The sequence below is a fragment of the Drosophila sulfurigaster genome, chromosome 2L, assembly GCF_023558435.1.
Source record: "Drosophila sulfurigaster albostrigata strain 15112-1811.04 chromosome 2L, ASM2355843v2, whole genome shotgun sequence".
Lineage (NCBI taxonomy): Eukaryota > Metazoa > Arthropoda > Insecta > Diptera > Drosophilidae > Drosophila > Drosophila sulfurigaster.
Window position 1 is genome coordinate 24,195,792 of NC_084881.1, and position 21,023 is coordinate 24,216,814.

Sequence of the window (21,023 nt, forward strand, 5' to 3'; positions counted from 1 at the left end):
CCCAAACAATTAATGCTTGCGAGCTGATAAACCAGCCTTAATTACGAATAACAACTCGCAGAGCAATAATCATAAAGACAGCAGCAGAAATGCGGCCCAAAAGAATTGCACAGCATGCATTGCAGTGCCATCAATTAAAATGTCTTTAGGCCTGTAATCAAAGCAACAGTTTTCTATCTCTTTCTGGCCACAGTAGATGCAGCCTAGGAAAAAAGCTACAAGTTAAATGCACACATTTTTTCGAGTGTAGAAAAAGACACAACAACAAGAAACACGTACATATACTCCACTCTCACACATACACATAAACGCATGACTGGCTGCCCACTTGACAGCAAAGCAAAGCGAAGGAGGCTCGTCGCACTCAGATGCTGCGCCGCGACTGCGCAGTCAGCTTTATGCTGACCGAATACAATGTGAAATCGTGACCGAAATGGCCTCCTCAAGTGGCCCGCGTCGCAGTCGCAGTCGCTATCGCTGCTACAGCGCCGCTGCTGTCAATCGTTGAGCATACTCACACACACACACATACATACACTTTGGAATTTGCGCGTTAACAATTTATTTGCATTTTTAATTTTCATGTTCCTGTGCTGTCGCATGTTTGTGTGTGTGTGTGTGAGATGTGCAAGAGAGTTGGTCAAGCTGCGTGGCATGCGTACAGATTGCGATTCAGATTCAGATTCAACGTGTGTCCACATGGCTTCTATTTTAGGTCTAACTTGTTGCACGGCCAGTCGACTACTTTTAGCCTGGCCAAGTTGCAGTCGCATCGTTGTAATTCAAGTTAGCTACAAAAATAGAACCTTAATTTATTGTTGCCGCCGCCTGCTGCCCTTACATGGTCATATCATTTTCATTTTTCATGCTCGCTCGCTCGCTCCCTCGCTCACTGACGTTGTCTATAGTCTATAACCAGCTATTGGCCATGTACTCGCCGGCGTCCGAGTATCAAAAACGTTTTTTAAACGAAAGTGAAATGTGTGCTCTTGCGGCATTCTAGCGTAGTCAACTACAGTAAGCACTAACTACGGTGATCCCATAAATTCAGTTAATGAACTATATTTTGCCTTACCAAATGAAGTCCAATCAATTAGGCGAAGAGACTGCTCTTCGAACTTTTATTTCCGGTTGGATTTGCGTAGAACTCTATTAACTTTGATCTGAAAGTTGATCTTCCGGCTTGCAAAATAAAGTCTAATCATTAAGTCAACTACAGTATGCACTTCTGATAGTAGTCCTGTAGGAGTAAATTTACATTACATTTTATTTAAGGTAACGATTTATTTGATATCATAAAAAAACACAAGTGAGTTGGTAACAAATTTAATCTTTGACCCCAAGCACTAAATATATTATTAATCACCCAGCTACCGGCTGGAGCTACCAAATTTACTGAGGAGGTTTATCTGTTCTGCAATTTTTTGTTTCAGTTAAAAGTACAAACATCCTTAAAACTATAAAAACCAGAACTATCAAATTTGAAAAACATTTATCTGTTCTGCTGTTTTTTATTCCAGTTAAAAGTTCAAACATAATTGAAGCACAAGAACCAATTCAATTTATTAACACAAAATTGTATTGTATGTTTATTCCAATTCGTTACATGGAGTCCCCACTGTACTGCCCTGCTTGCTGCACTATATTTAGAAACTGTAGTTATGTGCCATAATTGTTAACCGCTTGGGGTTAGCTTGGGGGCTGCAACTAGGAGACTGTTGTTAATTATGGAGCCGCCGGTGGAGACCGAAACAACGTCGTCTGCTGTTAGTTTGGTATGCAGCATGATCCATGTAATTTATAAGGCAAACTGATATAATGATATATGCAAGTAGAGCTTGGCCACAGTCTGAGCACGCGATGATACATCGATGATGCTGCTGTTCGACTTAATAGCCAGACTCGCAATTAAAAATTGTGCTAAGTCTATTTACAAACAATAAACACCCGAAAAAAACAGACTCATAAATGTGAACTACTCGACTAATTCCACTGTGTTATTAAAATTTCACGCGAAATTGTTGCACAAAAAAAAAATTGACAACCACATGTTAATGGCTATACAGCAATAACAATAACAATAACCGCAAAAAAGATTCATTTAGCTGAAGTGGTTTATAAGGCATTTGCTTGATTGCAAACAAAAAAGGAAATAAATAAATAAAAGAATATGCAAATAAACGTTAAATAAAAAAAACGTGTTTTTGCAAATAACCCCCGAAAGCTGAAAGCGTCACGTGTGGCCATCAAAGGGGGGAGATCAGAGTGTGGGAAGACGAAATTTGAAATTGATTGTTGTTGTTGTGCTTGTTGAGAGTTGATGACTCAGCCAAGGCAGTTGCCCCAAAGCGATCTCGACGCAAACACGCTACAATAACAAGGCAGACGGACAGACGGACGGACGGACAGACAGACAGACAGACAGACGGACGACATTGCCCTTGACCATGTTTGGACAGACCGCAAGGCAGAGATATACCGTTAAGAGCCGAACTGTAAACAATTCAAACTATTGCCTCACTACCTGGCCAATAACTCAACTTCGTGTGTCTTTTTTTTGTTGTTGTGGCAAAACCAATCCTGATTGACAGTGTCGGAGCAAATGAGGCAGATGTTCTTTAACCTCTGGAAATACTCGGCTCGGAACTAGCTGCTTAGAATTATTTACCTGGTCCCGTTCTCTCTGCTTGCATTCGGATTTTGCTAGTTTCGAGCGGTTTCTTTTGTCATTTGTTGTTTACGAAACAGCAACACAAAGCGTAATTGCGATTGAAACTTGAGAAACATCGATCACGCTCAATCACGATCCTAACTGATCGGAACCGATCGATGCTGAAATCTTAAAGCGTAGTTTACCTATAAATACTTTGTATAACAGTCAGCTATATAACATGTAGTAAACATATGTATATAGTAAGCTGGGGCTCAGTCAGTGAGTCAGTTACAGACACAGACACAAAATCTATATTTATATTTTATAGCTGCCAGTTTAACTGTTTCAATTGTTTTGAGAAATTTTTAAAGTTCGCTAATCAAAATGCCGTATCTTTACGGCATAGCGGACACCAAGTTTCTGGTCAAGAAGAGCAGCAAGGTCGAGACGGCAAATGTTAGCAAAACTTTTATGCCACCCGTGAAGTTCCGACGCAATCATGTCATTCCCGAACGCATCAAGTTCAATCCACATGAGTGGCCCATTCAGTTTCGCATCAGTGCAGCGACTCTCGTCGAGCTGTGCGTCAATGTTGTGGACAAACTGCCAATATCATCGGTCTATGAATGGGATGACATGGACGTAAGACGTTGGATCTGCCGCTATGGCTATCCGCAGTACATGGTGAGTTAGAGTCCAGAATTTATTGAAGATATTTCAGAGAACTCTCTCATTAGTGAAATATACTCGTACAAGTAAGATCAGCGAAAATTCCTTTGAAATCCTGGAGGTTTTAATAATGTTTTTGAGGGTTTAAAAATATATGAGTACCTCAGGGCTTAATCTTATAATCCATAGAACACGTTCCGGGTCAACATGATCAGCGGCAGAAAACTGTTGCTGCTGGACGCCGATGCCTTGCAAGCGATGAATATCAAGGATTTCGATCACATTCGCCACATCACCTATGGCATTCGAATGCTCTTCCACTTTGAGTTGACCAAGTTCTCGCACAGCATTTCGTTGCCCGATGAGAAGCCCAACGAACTCTATTTGCTGTGGCATACACAAACGGGTGTGGGTTACGATAAAGTGCGCCGATCGGATTTATATAGACGCATGAAGCTAATACGTGAGCGTGCCCTCAATCTCGATCACTGGGACATGCTCGAAATGTGGCTGCGACGTGAACGTGAACGCAAATACAGTGAATTGATTGCGTTGGTGCCGCGTGTCAATCTGTTCGGGTGCCCCAAGGATGAGACGATCCCGAAGCATGTGATACCCGAGAGTCTGTCGGAGCGTTTGTGTGATCTCTGCATTCCACCCTGCGACTGCAACTGGACAGCGAAGGATACCTTGCTGCCTTGGCGTTTGAGTTGCCTGCGGAAGGGATTGCCGCCTTCGCACAGTCGTTGGGTGGCCAACGAGCGGAAGTGCAAGCTCTGCATACCGCCCTGCGAATGCAGTTGGCCATCGCGTTATTATCTCACCGGTACAGTCATCAAGTGTCTGCAGCACAATTTCCCCGAGAAGTTTTCGCCTATCTTCGATGAGCGCATCACGACGGTGGTGCGTCCCAGCTTGATAGAACGTTGGACTCGTTTCTCATTTTAGTTGATATCTGGAGTATATTGGCAAAATACCCACGACATACGACGCATTAAATCTATTTTATAATTATAATTGCTTCAATTTTATCTAAGCATCGAACAGTCACAGCACAAGTGTTATACTGGCATACTGTGCGCGTGTATGTGGGTGGGGAAAACACACACAAGATAAACTATGTACGTTGGGTGAGCAAAGCACTATTCGACTGTAAAATACCCTGTCTTGAAATGCGGAATAAACAAAAATTAGTTTTAAATGTGCCACTGCCTAAATTTTAGTTACACGTCGAACAGCTGGTATCCGTTATACTACACGTGAAGATAAACTTCGAACATATTCGACTTTGAAATACTCTGTATTGAAGAATAATCATAATATTCATTTTATCAGCGTATTAAAAAGAAAGCGCAAAGTTCTTATACTGCTTTTATGTTGGTGATAGAATACCCTGCCTTAAACAGATCAGCCAAATATGCATTTTATAACTGTAATTGCTTCAATTATAGCTTAACAGTTATACTTCAAGTATATAGGTGGAAAGAAGTCGACAATTATGCTGTATGCGACTTCCAAATACCCTGAGATCACTGTAAATAACCAAACAATAAACTTATATAAGAATAGAAAATAATTAATTAGTAATTCTGTATTTCCGTATATAGTTTCTTGCCCTTACTCATTTTACTTGGAAGATCTGTTGTGGTTGTGGCAAATGTTGTAATTACTAGTATGTAGCATACCCTTTGTGCCTGCGTAATCAGGGCAAACCCAAAGGTACTGTACAAAAATAAAACAAACGACAAGAGAAACAAAATAAAATTTGAATTTTGCATCCCACGACGTCGACAGCAAAACCAACAACAACAACAAACAACTGCGAAAGCAACAGCGAGAGCAAGAAGAGTCATAACACTAATACTCGCGCATTCGTGCGATCCATTGCATTGTAAAAACGGCCCCATTGAACCGAACGCCGGCAAGTCAGCGGCAGCCAGCCATTGCTGCTGTCAGCGCCAGCGTCGGCGCTCGCGATACGAACGTCAACGCGTGCGTCGGCTCCGGCATCGGCATCGACATCGACAACGGCAGTGAAGTCAGCGTCGACGCAACGTTGCGACGTCAACATAGCTGGCTCGAAGCAAAGAAAAAGCGGTTGTAGCGCAGGCAAAATTTTCAGTTCAGTTCCAACAATCGGAGTGTAAGGCAGCAAACTAAACGCAGCAAGCAGCAGGCAACAGCATTCGGTAGCAGGCGAGAGCACAAGTATACGGCAAAGAGCCAGCAACCAACTGTTTCTAAAACTGTTGAAATAGAATCAAGAAAATAGCTACAAAAGAAAACAAAAACAAACAATTGCCTGCGCATGCGCTGCTCTCCAACATTTTGAACACAGCAAAAAAGTGTTTTCTGTCAAACAGCTGCCGCATAAAAGTTTCGAAAACAATTTCCCAAAAAAAAAATAAGAGAAATAGAGACAATATTGTGAATCGCGTGTGTTAGTTACGTGTGTTTACAGTGTGCATTTTACACCAAAAATACTTGTGTGTGTGTGTGACTGTGACAAATATTATTTTCATTCAGTTCAAAAATCCTTTTCGCGCGTGCATTTTGTTGTTTTTGGCGTCTTGCGCGTTTTGTTTTTGCTTTTTGCCGCCTTTTGCAACGTTAAATACTAGTAATCAAAAGTTGTTCTATATCAGAGGCGTGTGTCGACGTGCAAATTACATAATTTGCTTTTGAGTAATTTGCGTTCTCAGGCGTCGTCAAGTTCAAGGTGAGTGCTAAATAGATCGCATATAATTCGAAATGTCATATGAAACCACAAGTATTCTCGTGTACAAAATGTGGCCAGGCAAATAATATTTAAATGTCGCGTTCGATTTCATTTTAAGGAAGTCACGTATAGCACAATTGATATAAAATATAATAATTTGCATTTCTTTAAATAAAATTCCCGGTTTTTATGTAATATTATATGCAATAAATTTAATTTGCATTTTTTAAGGTGTCAAGTTGTGTTACAAACGGCAAATTATATTTATTTGTGTGTTTTAAAAAATTTGAACATGTAAATCAAAATATTTAAAATAATCAAAATATGTGTATTTAAATAATAAAATAATGAAATTCCATTAAATTTTATCGAGTGTACAGCAATGCAATGGCTGCTAAATTATTAATTCTATAATTAAAGTCTTGTAATTTTCGCTGTTACAAGCAATTTGATTAAAAAACCGAGTGCAATGCATTCGAGAGAGAAATGCGTTGATGGGATGACGACCTGCGACATTTTCGGCAAAAAAGCAAATACACCCAAATAATTATAATATGTACATATATGTATGTAGAGTAAAGTATATATTTGATATATGCTCGAGATAGCCTTGTTAGTCAGCAAATGACGTACGAAAAGAAATGGGAGAGTGAATGCCTCAATGTGTTGCATGCGTCTCAACCGCGTCAACAATAGTCGCTCACTCTATGTACATACGTACTATATCGTATATAGCCAATGCCCAAGACACATAAATATATTTACTCGCCATTAAATAGAAACAGACGCCGCCGCCTTTTTTTTTTTTTTTTTTGGCCAGAATATGTCTCATAACATGACAACAACACGACGCTGCCGATGCTAATCATCAAACAAGGACAACAAACATGAATACACACATAGATTTATGTATGAACAGACATGTAGTTGTAGTTGTAAACCACCCCCACACATGAACAATTGAGTTGGGGTTTGTTGCCAGGAGGAGCTTGCCAAATATTTGCATACTTCAATACTTAGTTGCTTTTTTTTTACAATGGCCTAATGAATGCTTGTTGCTGTTGTTGTTGCTCTGATAACAAGTGACTCTGTGTTTTATGGGGTTGCTATGTCTGGCTGATTATAAATAATTATTATGCAGTCTGGACACAACATGTGCAGTTTGATATTAGCATATTGGTGCACTGAGCGAAATCGAAACGCAATTAAAGAATCTGAACTGATGGCGTAATTTATTGTTGTCATTAGATCATTTCAGTTCAAATTTAACATGCGAAACCAGAACTAAATATGCAGTATATATCATTTAAATTAATTGGTATAGATTATACAAAAATTGATAAAAATATTAAACTGAATTAGCAATGAAAATAACATATTATATTAATGAATACTAAATCAGGGCTTTCAGAAATATAATTTCCAATTTTGCAAACCAGAGCCGATAATCTTACTCTGTATATTGTAGAATTGAAAAAGTTTCAGCTAAAAACCACATGAGTAACTTAAAATGATAATGTTTATAATATAATGTACTTTACATTCCATAATTCATAATCTAAACTATTTCACAATTTCAGACTCAATTCCATTAGAGAATTTCGTATTGCGAAATATGTCAATTCGATAAAAAAATTGCAAGATATATGAAATTTAAAATGAAAACTTTCCACACGATAAGTTGAACTTCCTCAAGGTTAGATGATAAAACTATACTTTTAATATTTTTGGAAATACGAAATTTCCCTCCTTGCCCCCTCTGAATTTAATATTGCACGCAATGATTTAGCCATAGTATATTCAACTGCATAGACATCAGGTGTCTGTTATCGATGGCGCCAGTAAATTTTCCCTACTCACTTTAATCTATAGCGACACTTGCCCTGGAGAACTTACGAAGATAACCATTAATATAGCAGAGGGAGCCACAATATTTTATTTATAGTAACCCTATGTATGTGATTTCTTGGCGGTGGCAATTGAAGCAAGTTCCCAAGATAAGAAAATGCTATCACATCATATCTTAACTGTTTAGTTTCGTTATGAATGAGTCTGGTCGTGCATTAGCCCCAACTTCCTTTCCAGTGTCTGACTCACTGATGATAATCATAATGATGATGATGATGATGAGGTACATGCCCACTTTTTCTTTTCTTTTTCGTTTTTTTTTCGTTATCTGTGCGTCTGTTTAAAGTAGAATTTTTAACTTATCGGTGGCATTCATTTAAAGTGGGCTCGCTTCAGGACGCGGTGCGAGCACGAGACGATCGGACTGATAAGTGTGATAAGATACATACAACGTGCGGCATTACCCAAGAAAAAAAAAAGTCTTTTCATTAACTATGAACTCTATAAAGTTGATGCATATCACGCACTTGCACATTTATCATTTTATGTCACATGACTCTTGATATCATATACAATGTATCTAGCTGCGTATTTCACTTTCAATTTGAATATTTCTTTTATCTTCAAGTGTGTAGTTTCATTTTTTTTTTGCGTAATTGAAATTTTAATTAAAATTCCTCCCTATTTTTTTTTCAGTTTTAAACGGGCGATATGTCGAACACGGAGAAACGAGGTCTTCACAGAGTGCGAAGTAAGTATCCTACACAAAATTATATGCAGTGCTCAACTTGTTTACACTATGACAACTGTACACCAAGAGACGAGCCCCCTTTTTTGCTTTATTATTGTTTAGCTAGTGTTGAATGTTTGCTTTTTTTGCTGACATACAAATTAAGTATCACGCCCCTGGCAACTTAATTCCCAGCTTGGCTTCAGTTATAAACAAATTGATTGGGATCGGACCGGCCCTCGATGCCACTCAGAATTCAGAATTCTCTTGCGATTGATGTCAAATGCTACAAACGTTAATTGAGGCTACAAATCAATTGAATGCGTTTCAGTTCAATAAACACCAAGTGGTGGGGTGTGTTCTCAAATTAAAAAGTTTTCTTCCTTTTGTTATCAATTGATCTGGATTTCATTGCTAGAGGCCTAGAGCTTAAATTAAGGCTGAGATCAAGGCGATGGGTATCGATTTATAGGGATTATCCATTTACGATTTTCAACCTCCTAGCTATTACTTTTTTTATAGTCTCTTAATTCTTGAAATGTTATGCAACCTTCTTAGGTTTTACATTTTTCCAAACATTCAGCTCTCGCTTTTTGCAATCTCTTAGCTCTTACTTTTATAGCAACCTCTTAACTCGTATCTATTTGTTTGCAACCTTTTAGCTCTTACCGTTGAGTGTCAGTTAGTCAGTTTTATATTTATATGGAGCTTATTGTCCAAGCTGTCAAGTTGTGATTACGATTATTATCCTTGACAAACACTCGCCATATTAGCAGTGTCATCAACTGGCTCTAGAGCGGGAAGTCTTTATTCAGGGCGTTGTCATGACCCCGACGTGTCAAAATGTGGATGATACAACTATGTGTGTGTGTGTTAGTGTGTGTGTGTGTGTGGGTGGCCCTTATGACGCCATTGTTGTGACATTTCGAGGATTACTCATAAATAGATAAACTATTCAAACAAATTAGCGCAGTCACGCCAGCTGGGCACGTTGTTGTCGTCGCTTGACTAACTCTTCTCGATTCTCGATTCCAATGTGGGTGGCCTGGCTGGCTCAGGGACTATATTGAAAAGAAAAAAATGCCGCATTGTTGTCGAAGGTGCAATTAAAGCAGCTGTTGTTGCTGGATTCTAAATTGCGCGTTAACAACAAAAAGAATGAAAAAAAAAAACAAAAGTAGAACCCAATAGCCATATCAGCGTCGGTTATTTGAGTATATTTGAGCTATTTAGCACTTTAGTCGCAGACAAACAGAGGGACAACAGACAGATAGACAGACAGATAGACAGATAGTGGCATAGTGGCATTCTCATAGCGTGAATTGGCAGACAGGCGTCATAAACGAGTGCACATGATATGACACTTGGATATACCGTCGACATTATTAGATTATGCGGATGTGCTAACTGAAAATTAAAGTTGGCAATTAGCACATACGAGAATAGACATTTATTTACGTGCTATCAAGAGGTGCAACAAGTGTGTGGGGGGAAAGCAGACAGAGACTAAATATCGAAAAGTCACACGACTCGAGAGAGTTGTAGTCACATTCATTGACGTCCTTGTCCCCTGGCGCGTGATTCATGTCAATAACACGAACCGACAGTCAGTCAGTCAGTCAGTGAGTCAGACAATGCAAAACGTCAATTAATTGTGTTAATTGAAATGCTTTTTCCATTCACAACTGAAACGCCAGCATAATCAAATAGAATAAAAAGGTAGTAAACAAATGCATTTTGTATGCAGTCAACACCCACTGACGAGCTGAGCGACTAACCCACTAATCAAAATGCACCACAATAATAAGACTTTGCCATGACGTGTTTGTCCCTGCACTTGACTAAGCAACCAAGCAATCGAGTCTCTAACTGCCTGCTCTGAAGGTGGCAAGCGAAAAACAACAACAACATTGAAAAACCACATTGTACAATTGCAGCAGTTGCAGCTCTGCTCTGAAGGTCAACTGTATCCAAGATTGACTATGAATACAAATATAATACTACACATAAATACATCAATCGACTATTGTTCAACAATAATGTTGTTTTTACGAGTGCAATTTCCTAAAAGAGGCTTACACATTTTTATTTTTATTTTTATTGTAGCATATTCTGGCAAATTCGAAATTCTGTTTCCGTTCCAAATTTGCGGAAACGTTTAAAATAAATGGCTCAATTAAATATTGTGACATAATTCTCATTGAAATAGTATTTAGTCTTTGTCAAGTGTATATGGAATTATCTAGAATTTTTGGTAATAGATAAATAATACAAAAAAATTTACTATCTACGAGGAAAAATTTCACTTTTTATAGTTTCGTTATATATTTATGATTGTAGCTCTGTTCTGCAATTATTTTACTGCTATAAAATATATTTATTAAATGAATTTATAAAGATAATTAAACTATTCAAATTCCCTCACATTTTTGCAGTTTATATTCTTTTTTAAATGCCACTACTTATTAGAATTAGAAATAACCAGAAAAACGATAAGATCTCATTCCTTTAAAGATCTTTCAATGCCCATTCATTAAAAACGTTGAAATTTATGTGCTGATTAAAACAATAGAAAGTGTGAGTAATACTTTTACTTACAATCAATTTACTTGAATTTAATTGCCTCGCTTATTAATAACTTTTTAAGCGCCTCGTGCATTGTTTAATGACAATTGTAGTGGGGAGGGGGACTTTTTTTTCTCACTTACGATTTTTTAATATGCATTAATTAACTCAAGTCTTGATGTTTGATGTATGCGTTTTAAGCACGTTGAGTGAGACACAGAAAGAGAGATAGAAAAAAAATATGTGTTTTTTTTTTATTTTAAATTGACGTTAATTAATTTCTTGGAACTTGAAGTTGTTTACCCAATTGAGCACGTTATTGTCTCCGACTTCAAGTAGTTATTTTTATTAAATTTGCCGCGGTTGCTGTGCAGTAAATGAACTCATAATTACAACGTAAATCGATGTCGAAAACCTGTCAGCAACACAGACACGATAAGACAGCGATTTGTGTGCTCATAATTTCATGTTAGTTATTTCCGCTCCATGGCACACTTTTGTTGAACGCAATTACAATAGACAACAAAAAACACTGCGCATTAAAAAATAACACACAACAATAACAACACGAAAACTGAAAGTTCAAGAATGCCTGCGTCCAATGATCGTTTAATTTAATCAAATCACATCAACTAAAACTAGAATATATAGTAAAATAATGAAGACGCGCATGCCGCGACTTTGAACCCATTCGAAATTCGATGTCAATCGCTGTCTGTCTGTCGCTGAGCTGAGACCGATAAGCCAAGTTCTGCCTCCCCATTGCTGGGCGACTAGAAAAATCTAGTATAGCTTGGCGGGCCCCCTGTCTGGCCTTAGACCAGAGCATTGGCATTATTAGAATACCCTCGAAATGGGCTCGTTCAACTAGACAGCTGAAAACAAGTGAGAAAGCTACAGTCGAGTGTGCTCGACTGTAAGATACTCTAAAACCCATTTTGAATAAGACCAAAACAGTGTGATATTATTCTTAAAAATACCAATTTACTATAGTGCAAATATACTAAAATATACGCATTGTTATATTTGGTATAATTATATAGTACTACATTCCAAATATACCATAGATTACTTAAATATAACAGATTGTCATTATTGATATATCTACTTTATTGGGTCGGAGATGCCTCCCTCTGCCTGCTACCTACATATTTGGTATATTGATATAGTACTGCATACTAAGCATACCATTTAGTACTTAAATATACCAGAATGCCATTATATATATTATCTTTATAAATTCGGAGTTGCTATCTGCAGGTATAAAGTTATAATACCCTTCTACCTTAGGGATAGCTGGTAGAATAACGTAATACAAATGACATATTACAGGGTACAATCGAGTTCATCTCAGTCCGAATTTCATTGATTTTTGAGTGCTGTTACTATGAGTAGTGCAATTAAATTTGGTCGTAGAATCTGTTTTGCCATTCTTTTTTATGGGTTTCTATACTAAAAATATATATTTTTATTTACTTATTGTCAAGTGGAAAAAATATAAAATCTCTCGCTATGAAAATGATGAACAATTAAAAAAATGTTTATGTGTGTACAGATGTGTTTTAAATTACCCGACTCACACGCTGTAAATGTGAGTGAGTTCAACTCGTGGACGAGCCCCTCGCAATTACTTACTTATAGTATAATAACAAATAAACAAACAAAATTTAAACAGCGCGTGGCATAGACTTGCTTACAATTTGCCGACTTAATGATGAGTTGTTAATTATTATAAACTTAGAGGGAATTTCATGATCAGCTGATTTACTAGACAAATGCAGCTTATCAGCCGCAATATATTATATGTAAATTGAGCTTGTCTCCGTCCGTATCATTGTTGTAATCAACGACGACGCCATCAGCAGAATTTTCCTTGTTGCACTTTGTACTAAAGCGCAACAAGTGCAGCACAACAACACAACAAAGTGTCCCCCAATCGCGAGACAGATTCCCAATCCCAATCTCAATGCCAATTGTGAATCTGCAATCTGCAATCTCAGCAAGTTGCAAAAAGTTTTCCACGATTCGAACGTCATGGAAATTGCCCGCAGGAAACTAGGACAATGCTGAAGAGGCGCAACAAGATGCAGCTTGAGACTTCACTCAGACACCCATTCAGCATTCAGCATTCAACATTCATTTCATTCGCTTGAACTGAAGTGAATGTGATAAGAGAGAAGCTGTGATTGGCATTGTTATGCGGATTCCATTGATATGAATGAAATCTTTCTCTGCCTATTATTGTCAAACATAAATTGAATTACTACAACAAAAACCAGTTATATAAGTAGCAATAATTATAAAAATCACACAACAATCTGAATGCAAAACAAGGCCAGTTCCGTAAAAATGTGCATTGGAAAACAGTTGGCAACACAGGAAATGTAGCTAGAAATGTTACCGACTTCTGACAAGCTAATAATTGTAGCTGGAAGGCGAGCTCACACAATGCCATCGATTGACGGCAATCTTTTTGTTTTGTCGGATATACTTACTTACATTGTAGTTATTCAGGCAGTCTCGAGTGCAAACAAAACCCACAACACAATTGACTTGTAAACTACATACACATGGATACATATTTCTAGAAAACCATCCCACTATGTAGGTGTTATATATATCTGGAAAATAGACTCATGATTTTTTGTATTTTTTGGGCGCGCCTTCGACGCACAAGCATAAATACATAGATAGGAAAATTATTGGCAAGTGGTCAAATTGAAAGAATACCAAAGCGTATGACGTCGATGGGGGACAAAACTGATTCTAGAGGAAAATCACCGATCACATGGCCTTTGGATATATGCCACACGTTTCTACATACGTACATACATTTATCTATAACATATTTGGAACAACAAATAATCGGTCGAGGAGACGACACATAAATGCAAAAAGTATAAAAGAGTATATTAACCTGCTAAAAGCATCCTACGTAACACATTTGCCATTTTGAAGGTCAGGAAACGTACCTAAAGTATTGTTAAATATTCAGCGAACAACTAACATGTATATTTCAGATAATAATTTATCTGTGCTCGCATTTGTCGGGTGTAACGGCCCGACACAGAAGCAGCGAGTGACTAAAAATAGACGAGCAATTGTATAAGTGGCATTAAATGTGCTCACACACATGTATTTAAAAGTGCTACAGAAATAACTACGACTTGGAGATACCCTGCAGTTAATTAGATAAAAAAAAAACAATTAAATCACAATAATATAACTAATCGACAATCATATTCTTTAAGCTTTTTCATTCGTCTGCAACATTTGCACTTGAAAAGTTGAACTACCTTCAGAAAAATTTGTTAATTTCTGTACAGCGCATTTCAAAATGTTTTGTACGTCAAATATATTAAGCAAACAGAAAAACGGCAACAAAAACAAGCTGCCGGAAATACGTCTTTTCAAATACATATTAAATTTAAATTTTCTTAATTACTTTACACTTTTTTCCTCGGTCAAACAACAAGTGCAATGCAATAACAAACAAAAGTGTAAATCTTGCAGTCATATTTACATATGTAAATTCTTATCAGAAATCAACGAACTCACCTCAGCGAAAAAAAAAACAGCAAATGACTCAAATCCTAACTCGAAACTCGATTCGCAGATGTAGATTTAAAGACACAGAGATTTCGTTGGCAATTCCAATTTCAAATCCAGATTCCGATTCAGATTCACATGCTGCTGGGTCTGGTGTCTGAAAATTAGCATAAAAAAATAATTTTAGTATCACGTTTGCCCCCAAAACTTTGTTTCTTCTCCAACAACTTCATCATCTGCTTCAATACTTTTTGTTGCTGTTGTTGTTGTTGTTGTTTTCTTCTTCGAACTTTTGCCGCTTTTTAATGAGCTTTGCTTTTTTGTGAGGTTGCTATTTTTAAACATTTTTATGGACGTTTTATGCTCGCTGAGCCCAAGTTTTCGGTTACTTAAGATTGAAAACTTGTTTAATTATTTGCTCAGAAGCGCAAATTAAATTGTTTCAATATTCGTCTGGCTAAAAAAAAACAAAATAAAATAATAAACTTAAAATCGAAAGCCAATAAATGCTAAAGTGCATTTCTATATTTTGTTTACGACTGTGCAAAAAATAATAATTTATTGTGTAAATGTTGAATTTTTAATTAATCACGAGACATCTCATTTCTTAAGCAGAAAGTTTGCTAACCGCGGGGATTTTTTTTTATTATTGTAATTCGTTATATTTTTTTTACATATCACATGGTTCAGCCTTCAAACAATTTGTTTTCGAATATGTAAGGCGCAAAAAATGTTAGTTCTGACCGGTATATGGCTGTTGTTTTGAAAAAACATAAAAGCGCGTTTCGAGCGACAATTAATCAAAAAATAAAGCAAAAGCAAAACAAAACTTGCTCAAAGGCGGACAACTTTGAGAATTCTTGGAAAGCGTAAACATTTCTGGGATGAGTCAAAGCAAAAGCAGTCAGTGTACCCTTGGATCAAATACAAAATATAAATGCACAGATACAGATGTGGAGAAGTTCAAGTTAACGTGATGAACTCGAGAGGTTTCAATATACAAAACAACAAAAGAATAAGAATATTAAATTGCAATAAAATTACTTTAGTATTTGAATTTGAATTGAATTGATAATGAAGTCGAAACTAGTTGATTGGCAGCCCACGTATTTGAAGTTGGCAGCACTCTTCACCGTCTTGCAACACTGTTCATTGGCAAACACATTCGTTTTACAACACCGTCTCTGTGTTCTTATCATTGAATTTTTGAGTTGAAATTCCACATTTAATTGGGTTATTTCCTGTGATGAGTCTAGACTTTCTGTAGTACTTAACCTGTATGTTATTTATAGATCTTGTAAATCAGCGCAAAAAACAGATTGCTATAAATAACATCATTTGCCTGCCTGTGTGTCGAAAGTTCTTATCAAAAGTCTAATCATGTGGAGGCACACGTTCGTTTAGCATCGATTTAAAGTGGCATTTTTTGTGAATTATTTATATGGCAGAAATTATCGATTTCGGATTTGTCGTGCCAAATAATCCAAAGTTTTCCATGACGTATTAACTCTACGAGCACTGACAATGCATGCAATGCCAATTAAAACCTGACTCCATTTTAAATATTTATATTTACTCCCTCCCAAAAAAAAAAAACAAAGACAAGATTGAATCAGGAACGTCTAGAAACATAGAGATTAAAAACAATGTATATAAAAACAGGTTGCAATTTTGAAACATTAAAAATGTGATACTTATTATGTATTTTTGAAATTTATTTCAAAACGTAAATTCGTGCACGTTTTACTGGTTTGCTTAGGATAAGAAACTACCGCTAGGCGGTCAACGGACAGTTCGTTGTTGTCTGGGAATTGGAATTAGAATTAGAATTGGGATTGGGCCAGTTTTATATTTTGTTGCTGTGCTTATTTGAATACCAAGTGCAAATTGTTGTTTCTGATGATGGGATATCTTAGACAGGTCTGTTCGCCGTCTTAGCATGTCATTAGCATTCAACACTAAACTGTCGCCCCCCCTCCTCGACCCTCCTTCACAGCTCTTAACGGGTATTCCACAGGTGGGCGTGTCACCAGCTAGACTGTCGCTAGACTAATCAGACGATTATCTACATTTCTGGTCTTGATAAGCCGAGCAACTTGCTATACGAATGGATTTTTATAAGTAAGCAGCTTTCTCAACCGCCGACTGCAGTTCACAAAAGATACGCTTCGAGTTGAATGCAGGCTAAAAGCAGCTTTAATCAGAGAGCCAGCTTATACAAATTTATGCACACGCGCAAATGTCGCAAATTGAAGTTGATGTTGAAGTTGGCACCACGACAAAGGTTCAATGGCATGCCAAAATTAATGCAACGCTTTACTTTTTTGTTAAAGTATCATTTGCGGTTGATGCACTTTAGTAACTAACCGAACTGAAGAAGATGGTCATAATGAAGAAGTTATTATTATCGACTTAAGTTCTTTTTGGTGGACAATCTTGTAATTTAATAGCAACTTCTGCTGCACCCAAAATGATTCTCAAATCAAATTAATGTGGCGCATTATTGAGGTCAAATATTGACAGTTGAGTTGTTCAGTTAATGGCTTTTATCGCATCATTAATAAACGATAATAAATACACCTTATCTTCTCACTTGAGAGCCGTGTAATAAAAACAACGTATTACATCAGTTTTTACAACAAATATCCAATAATGCGTTTCGTTTCGCTTTGATTAGTTATTGGTTAAGTTATCAGTTTGTTGTCTCTCCTCTCTCTCAATTGGGTTGACAATCCGGTTCCGGACTTTATTGCGAATTGGTTTCAAGCGGTTACGATTTCGGTTTTTTGGTTTTTGGTTGTTTATTATTTATTGTTTTAGTGCTAAATGCGAACTTCCGATTCTAGATCACAAAATATATACTCATCGAATGATTACTACGGCTCTAGAGTCTAGAGCCTAGGAATATTCCACACGCGCGCTTTTAGATGTCCGCTCACGATCTTTAAATTAATTCATTATTCACATTTTGATAACAATTAGAACATGTGAGCAAGATCATCTTCTTTTCTTCTTTTTGATAATCGCGCCAGACGTCTCGCAAATTAGTATCAGCATTTAGCATTAGTTAAAATAAATTTGAACGATTCTTAATTAAGCTAAATTAAAGTATTTCACATGTCATCATTATATCGCCATATAATGACAATTATAATAATGATTAGAGTGCAGTTTTTGAATAGATAAATATTTCGCACATTTTCGACAACGTCAGAAAAGTCTAGTAAATTGGTATACAAAATAAAAGTAAAAAGAAAAGGAAGAGGAGGAAAAGAATATAATTTATAAATTGATGAGATAATTAAGCAAAAAATGTTACAATTTGAAGTAGATCATCAAGTTATTCAACACAAATATTGCATTTTTGCTTTGGTGGCCAATTTCTTGAATCTAATCTTATGATATTTTTCTCTGTCTTATTTACAGACATGCTCTCATGTCGCCAAGTACTCAATCTGCTGACCATGCTCGGCTTTATGCTGAACTATGCACTGAGAGGTAAGTTAAGAATCTTTTGCGAATAATCAATTCAGCGAACTCTTCTCTAATTGTATCTTGGAATTTGCAGTAAATCTGACGATTGCCATTGTGGACATGGTCGTGCCCACTGCCTCAACAAACACAACTGCCAGTGGCAACAATACGCTGACGGGGAATCTCACGGACACCAGCAGCAACATCAACGTCAACAACACATCCACTGATGGAGTGGAAGTGCTTGAGGAGCGCTTCAACTGGGATGAATACCAGACCAACTTTGTCCTGGGTTCGTTCTTCTGGGGCTATGTGCTCACCGAGTTGCCTGGCGGTCGTCTCGCTGAATTGATTGGCGGAGTTCGCGTCTTTGGACATTCCATGTTGTGGGCCAGTTTGCTGACATTGGTGACGCCGCTGGCGGCGCATCTCAACTATGTTGCATTGATTGTGGTCCGTGTGGCACTTGGCTTCATGTTGGGCGCCACCTGGCCAGCCATTCATCCCGTTGCCGCTGTCTGGATTCCACCAATGGATCGCTCCAAGTTCATGTCCAACATGATGGGTAAGTAAATGAGTTCATTTCCACTTTGTACAGCAATTAATAATTTGATTTCGCTTGCAGCTTCTTCGCTGGGTGCTGCCATCACAATGCCTGTTTGTGGCTATCTCATCTCGGTTGCCGGCTGGGCTAGTGTCTTCTATTTGACCGGTGGCATTGGACTGTTGTGGTCGCTGTGCTGGTTCTCGTTTGTCTATGAAACTCCAGCCACCCATCCACGCATTTCCGCCGAGGAGCGTCGCGAAATTGAGGAAGCCATTGGCACATCCACATCCAAGAAGCGACCCAGCTATGTGCCTTGGTCTGACCTACTCTGTTCGCCTGCCGTTTGGGCCATCATCGTCACACACGGTCTGTCGGTGTTTGGCTTCTTCACGGTCATCAATCAGCTGCCCACGTTCATGTCCAAGATGCTGCACTTTGACATCAAGAAGGTGAGTTCAACGAATCATCTATTCAGTTGAAATATTTCTAACTAACTGCTTTGTGCACTCTACAGAATGGTTTGTTCTCGTCGTTGCCTTATCTGGGCAAGTATGTGATGGCTGTAGCTTCCTCCTATCTGGCCGATCATCTGCGTCACAAGGGCACTCTGAGCACCACAGCAACCCGCAAACTCTTCACCAGTTTCGGTAAGTTAACTTGATCGATGATGCCCTTGAAACACTTTTAATTACTGATGCACTTTTATAGCTTTGGTTACCCCTGGTCTGCTGATGACTGCTCAAGTCTTTCTGGGCATGGATCCCACCTGGTCGGTGACGCTCTTTACGCTGGCCTTGTTCGCACATGGCGCTGTCACTGCCGGCTATCTGGGCAATGGTCTGGACATTGCACCCAACTTCAGTGGCACCATCTTTGGCATGGCCAATTCGCTGTCCTCGTTTGGCGGCTTCTTGTCCACCTGGATGGTCGGTGTCTTGACCTTCCACAACGTAAGTGCCGAGCTCTAAGCATCCTTCAGAAATTGTATTACAAAATTTATTTTCTTGCCACACAGCAAACGTTCCATCAATGGCAGATTGTCTTCTCGATTCTGGCGGCCACCTACATATCGGCTGCCGTTGTCTTCGTGGTTCTTGGCACCGGTGAACTGCAGTCGTGGAACAATCCGCCAGAGCGCAAGAAGATCGGCGATGTCGCACAGGAAGAGGGCATGCCTCTCAAGACTGAGAAGTAATTTTGGCGTTCATTGCGGAAGTTTCAAAACTCAATTCAATATTAATTGACAACAGACAAAAAACCCACCACATCCGCACAAGTTATATTAGTTTCTATTGCACATTTTGAGATTTTTTTTTAAAGTACCGGCTCTAACTCTGATACTTTAAATAATATTTCCATTTCATTCGTGAAAACTTGCAACACACACACACACATGCATACACATAATAGAAGACATTAGTTTTAGTAAAAGTTGTAAAGTTTCTACATCTGTATACCTACTAATGATGAACGACTATTTAGCCTCGGATAAGTAATATTTACTTTATGAATGCTTAATTATAAAAGTGTGGCCATGTAGCAAGTTATTTTATGCTATCGAGAGCCGCCTCTACAGTTTATATAATATTAATAATTTTATGTATATAGCTTAGTAGATTGATTATGTCTCTATGTCCATGAAGTGCACAGAAATCGAATCGAATGTTAATGTTTGTACAAAATGAAAAGGGATAGATTTTTGTGCACGAAATGTTCTGTTTAATTAAGTAGACTCTTAATACATCCCTATGTACTCGTATTAGCTAAATATATAAATGCATAGCTTAGTTAAGTATAATAACACTTGTATACTTCATTATTTATGCAATTTATTTATAGATTCTTTTCTAAATTCATAATAAAGTTTAACACTGACAAGAAAAAAATATTTGAATCTTGTGGCATCGATTTTTTTACTTGCAGCGAGCTTTCGATATATCGCTGGAATATGCTCACGCCAAATATTATCGATAAGCGTGAACGCGTCGCAGCTTTTGAATTTTTCTCAAAGCTTTCAAACGCAAGTAACAATCGTAAATTCTTTACGCTTAACGTCTTTTAGCATTTTTTAATTTGGCTTTAAATACTAAATTGGTTGTTCCAAAAAATGCAAGCATGCGCGAAAGGAATTGTAATTGTAATTTTAATGTAATGTATTTGCAATCAATAATTAAATAATAAAAATATCTTGTACTCTAATTTTTTGTTCTCTTCGGTTTCTTTTTAAATTTGATTTGCGGACAAAAGCTCAATGCTACAAATGCCTGCT

General features: G+C 37.6%; 2 protein-coding genes across 2 annotated transcripts; both read left to right on the forward strand.

The window, feature by feature from the left end:
• The first annotated feature begins 2,925 nt into the window (after positions 1-2,925).
• On the forward strand, positions 2,926-4,521 carry LOC133835349 (uncharacterized). Its single transcript, XM_062265364.1, has 2 exons — positions 2,926-3,337; positions 3,512-4,521. The coding sequence occupies exons 1-2, from the start codon at positions 3,038-3,040 to the stop codon at positions 4,268-4,270; spliced, it is 1,059 nt and encodes a 352-aa protein (XP_062121348.1). The 5' UTR covers positions 2,926-3,037; the 3' UTR covers positions 4,271-4,521.
• A 912-nt stretch (positions 4,522-5,433) lies between these two features.
• Positions 5,434-20,640, forward strand: LOC133835292 (sialin). Its single transcript, XM_062265287.1, has 8 exons — positions 5,434-6,041; positions 8,586-8,640; positions 18,160-18,231; positions 18,302-18,772; positions 18,833-19,203; positions 19,269-19,401; positions 19,463-19,704; positions 19,770-20,640. The coding sequence occupies exons 2-8, from the start codon at positions 8,601-8,603 to the stop codon at positions 19,947-19,949; spliced, it is 1,509 nt and encodes a 502-aa protein (XP_062121271.1). The 5' UTR covers positions 5,434-6,041; positions 8,586-8,600; the 3' UTR covers positions 19,950-20,640.
• The last annotated feature ends 383 nt before the right edge of the window (positions 20,641-21,023 follow it).

What these genes read in the sequence shown, in the direction of transcription:
- LOC133835349 (XM_062265364.1), top strand. Translation starts at nt 3,038, where the DNA reads ATGCCGTATCTTTACGGCATAGCGGACACCAAGTTTCTGGTCAAGAAG. An exon ending in ATGGCTATCCGCAGTACATG is followed by an intron (nt 3,338 to 3,511) that starts GTGAGTTAGAGT and finishes TATAATCCATAG; the next exon opens with AACACGTTCCGGGTCAACAT.
- LOC133835292 (XM_062265287.1), top strand. Translation starts at nt 8,601, where the DNA reads ATGTCGAACACGGAGAAACGAGGTCTTCACAGAGTGCGAA. An exon ending in GCTGAACTATGCACTGAGAG is followed by an intron (nt 18,232 to 18,301) that starts GTAAGTTAAGAA and finishes TGGAATTTGCAG; the next exon opens with TAAATCTGACGATTGCCATT. An exon ending in GTGTCTTGACCTTCCACAAC is followed by an intron (nt 19,705 to 19,769) that starts GTAAGTGCCGAG and finishes CTTGCCACACAG; the next exon opens with CAAACGTTCCATCAATGGCA.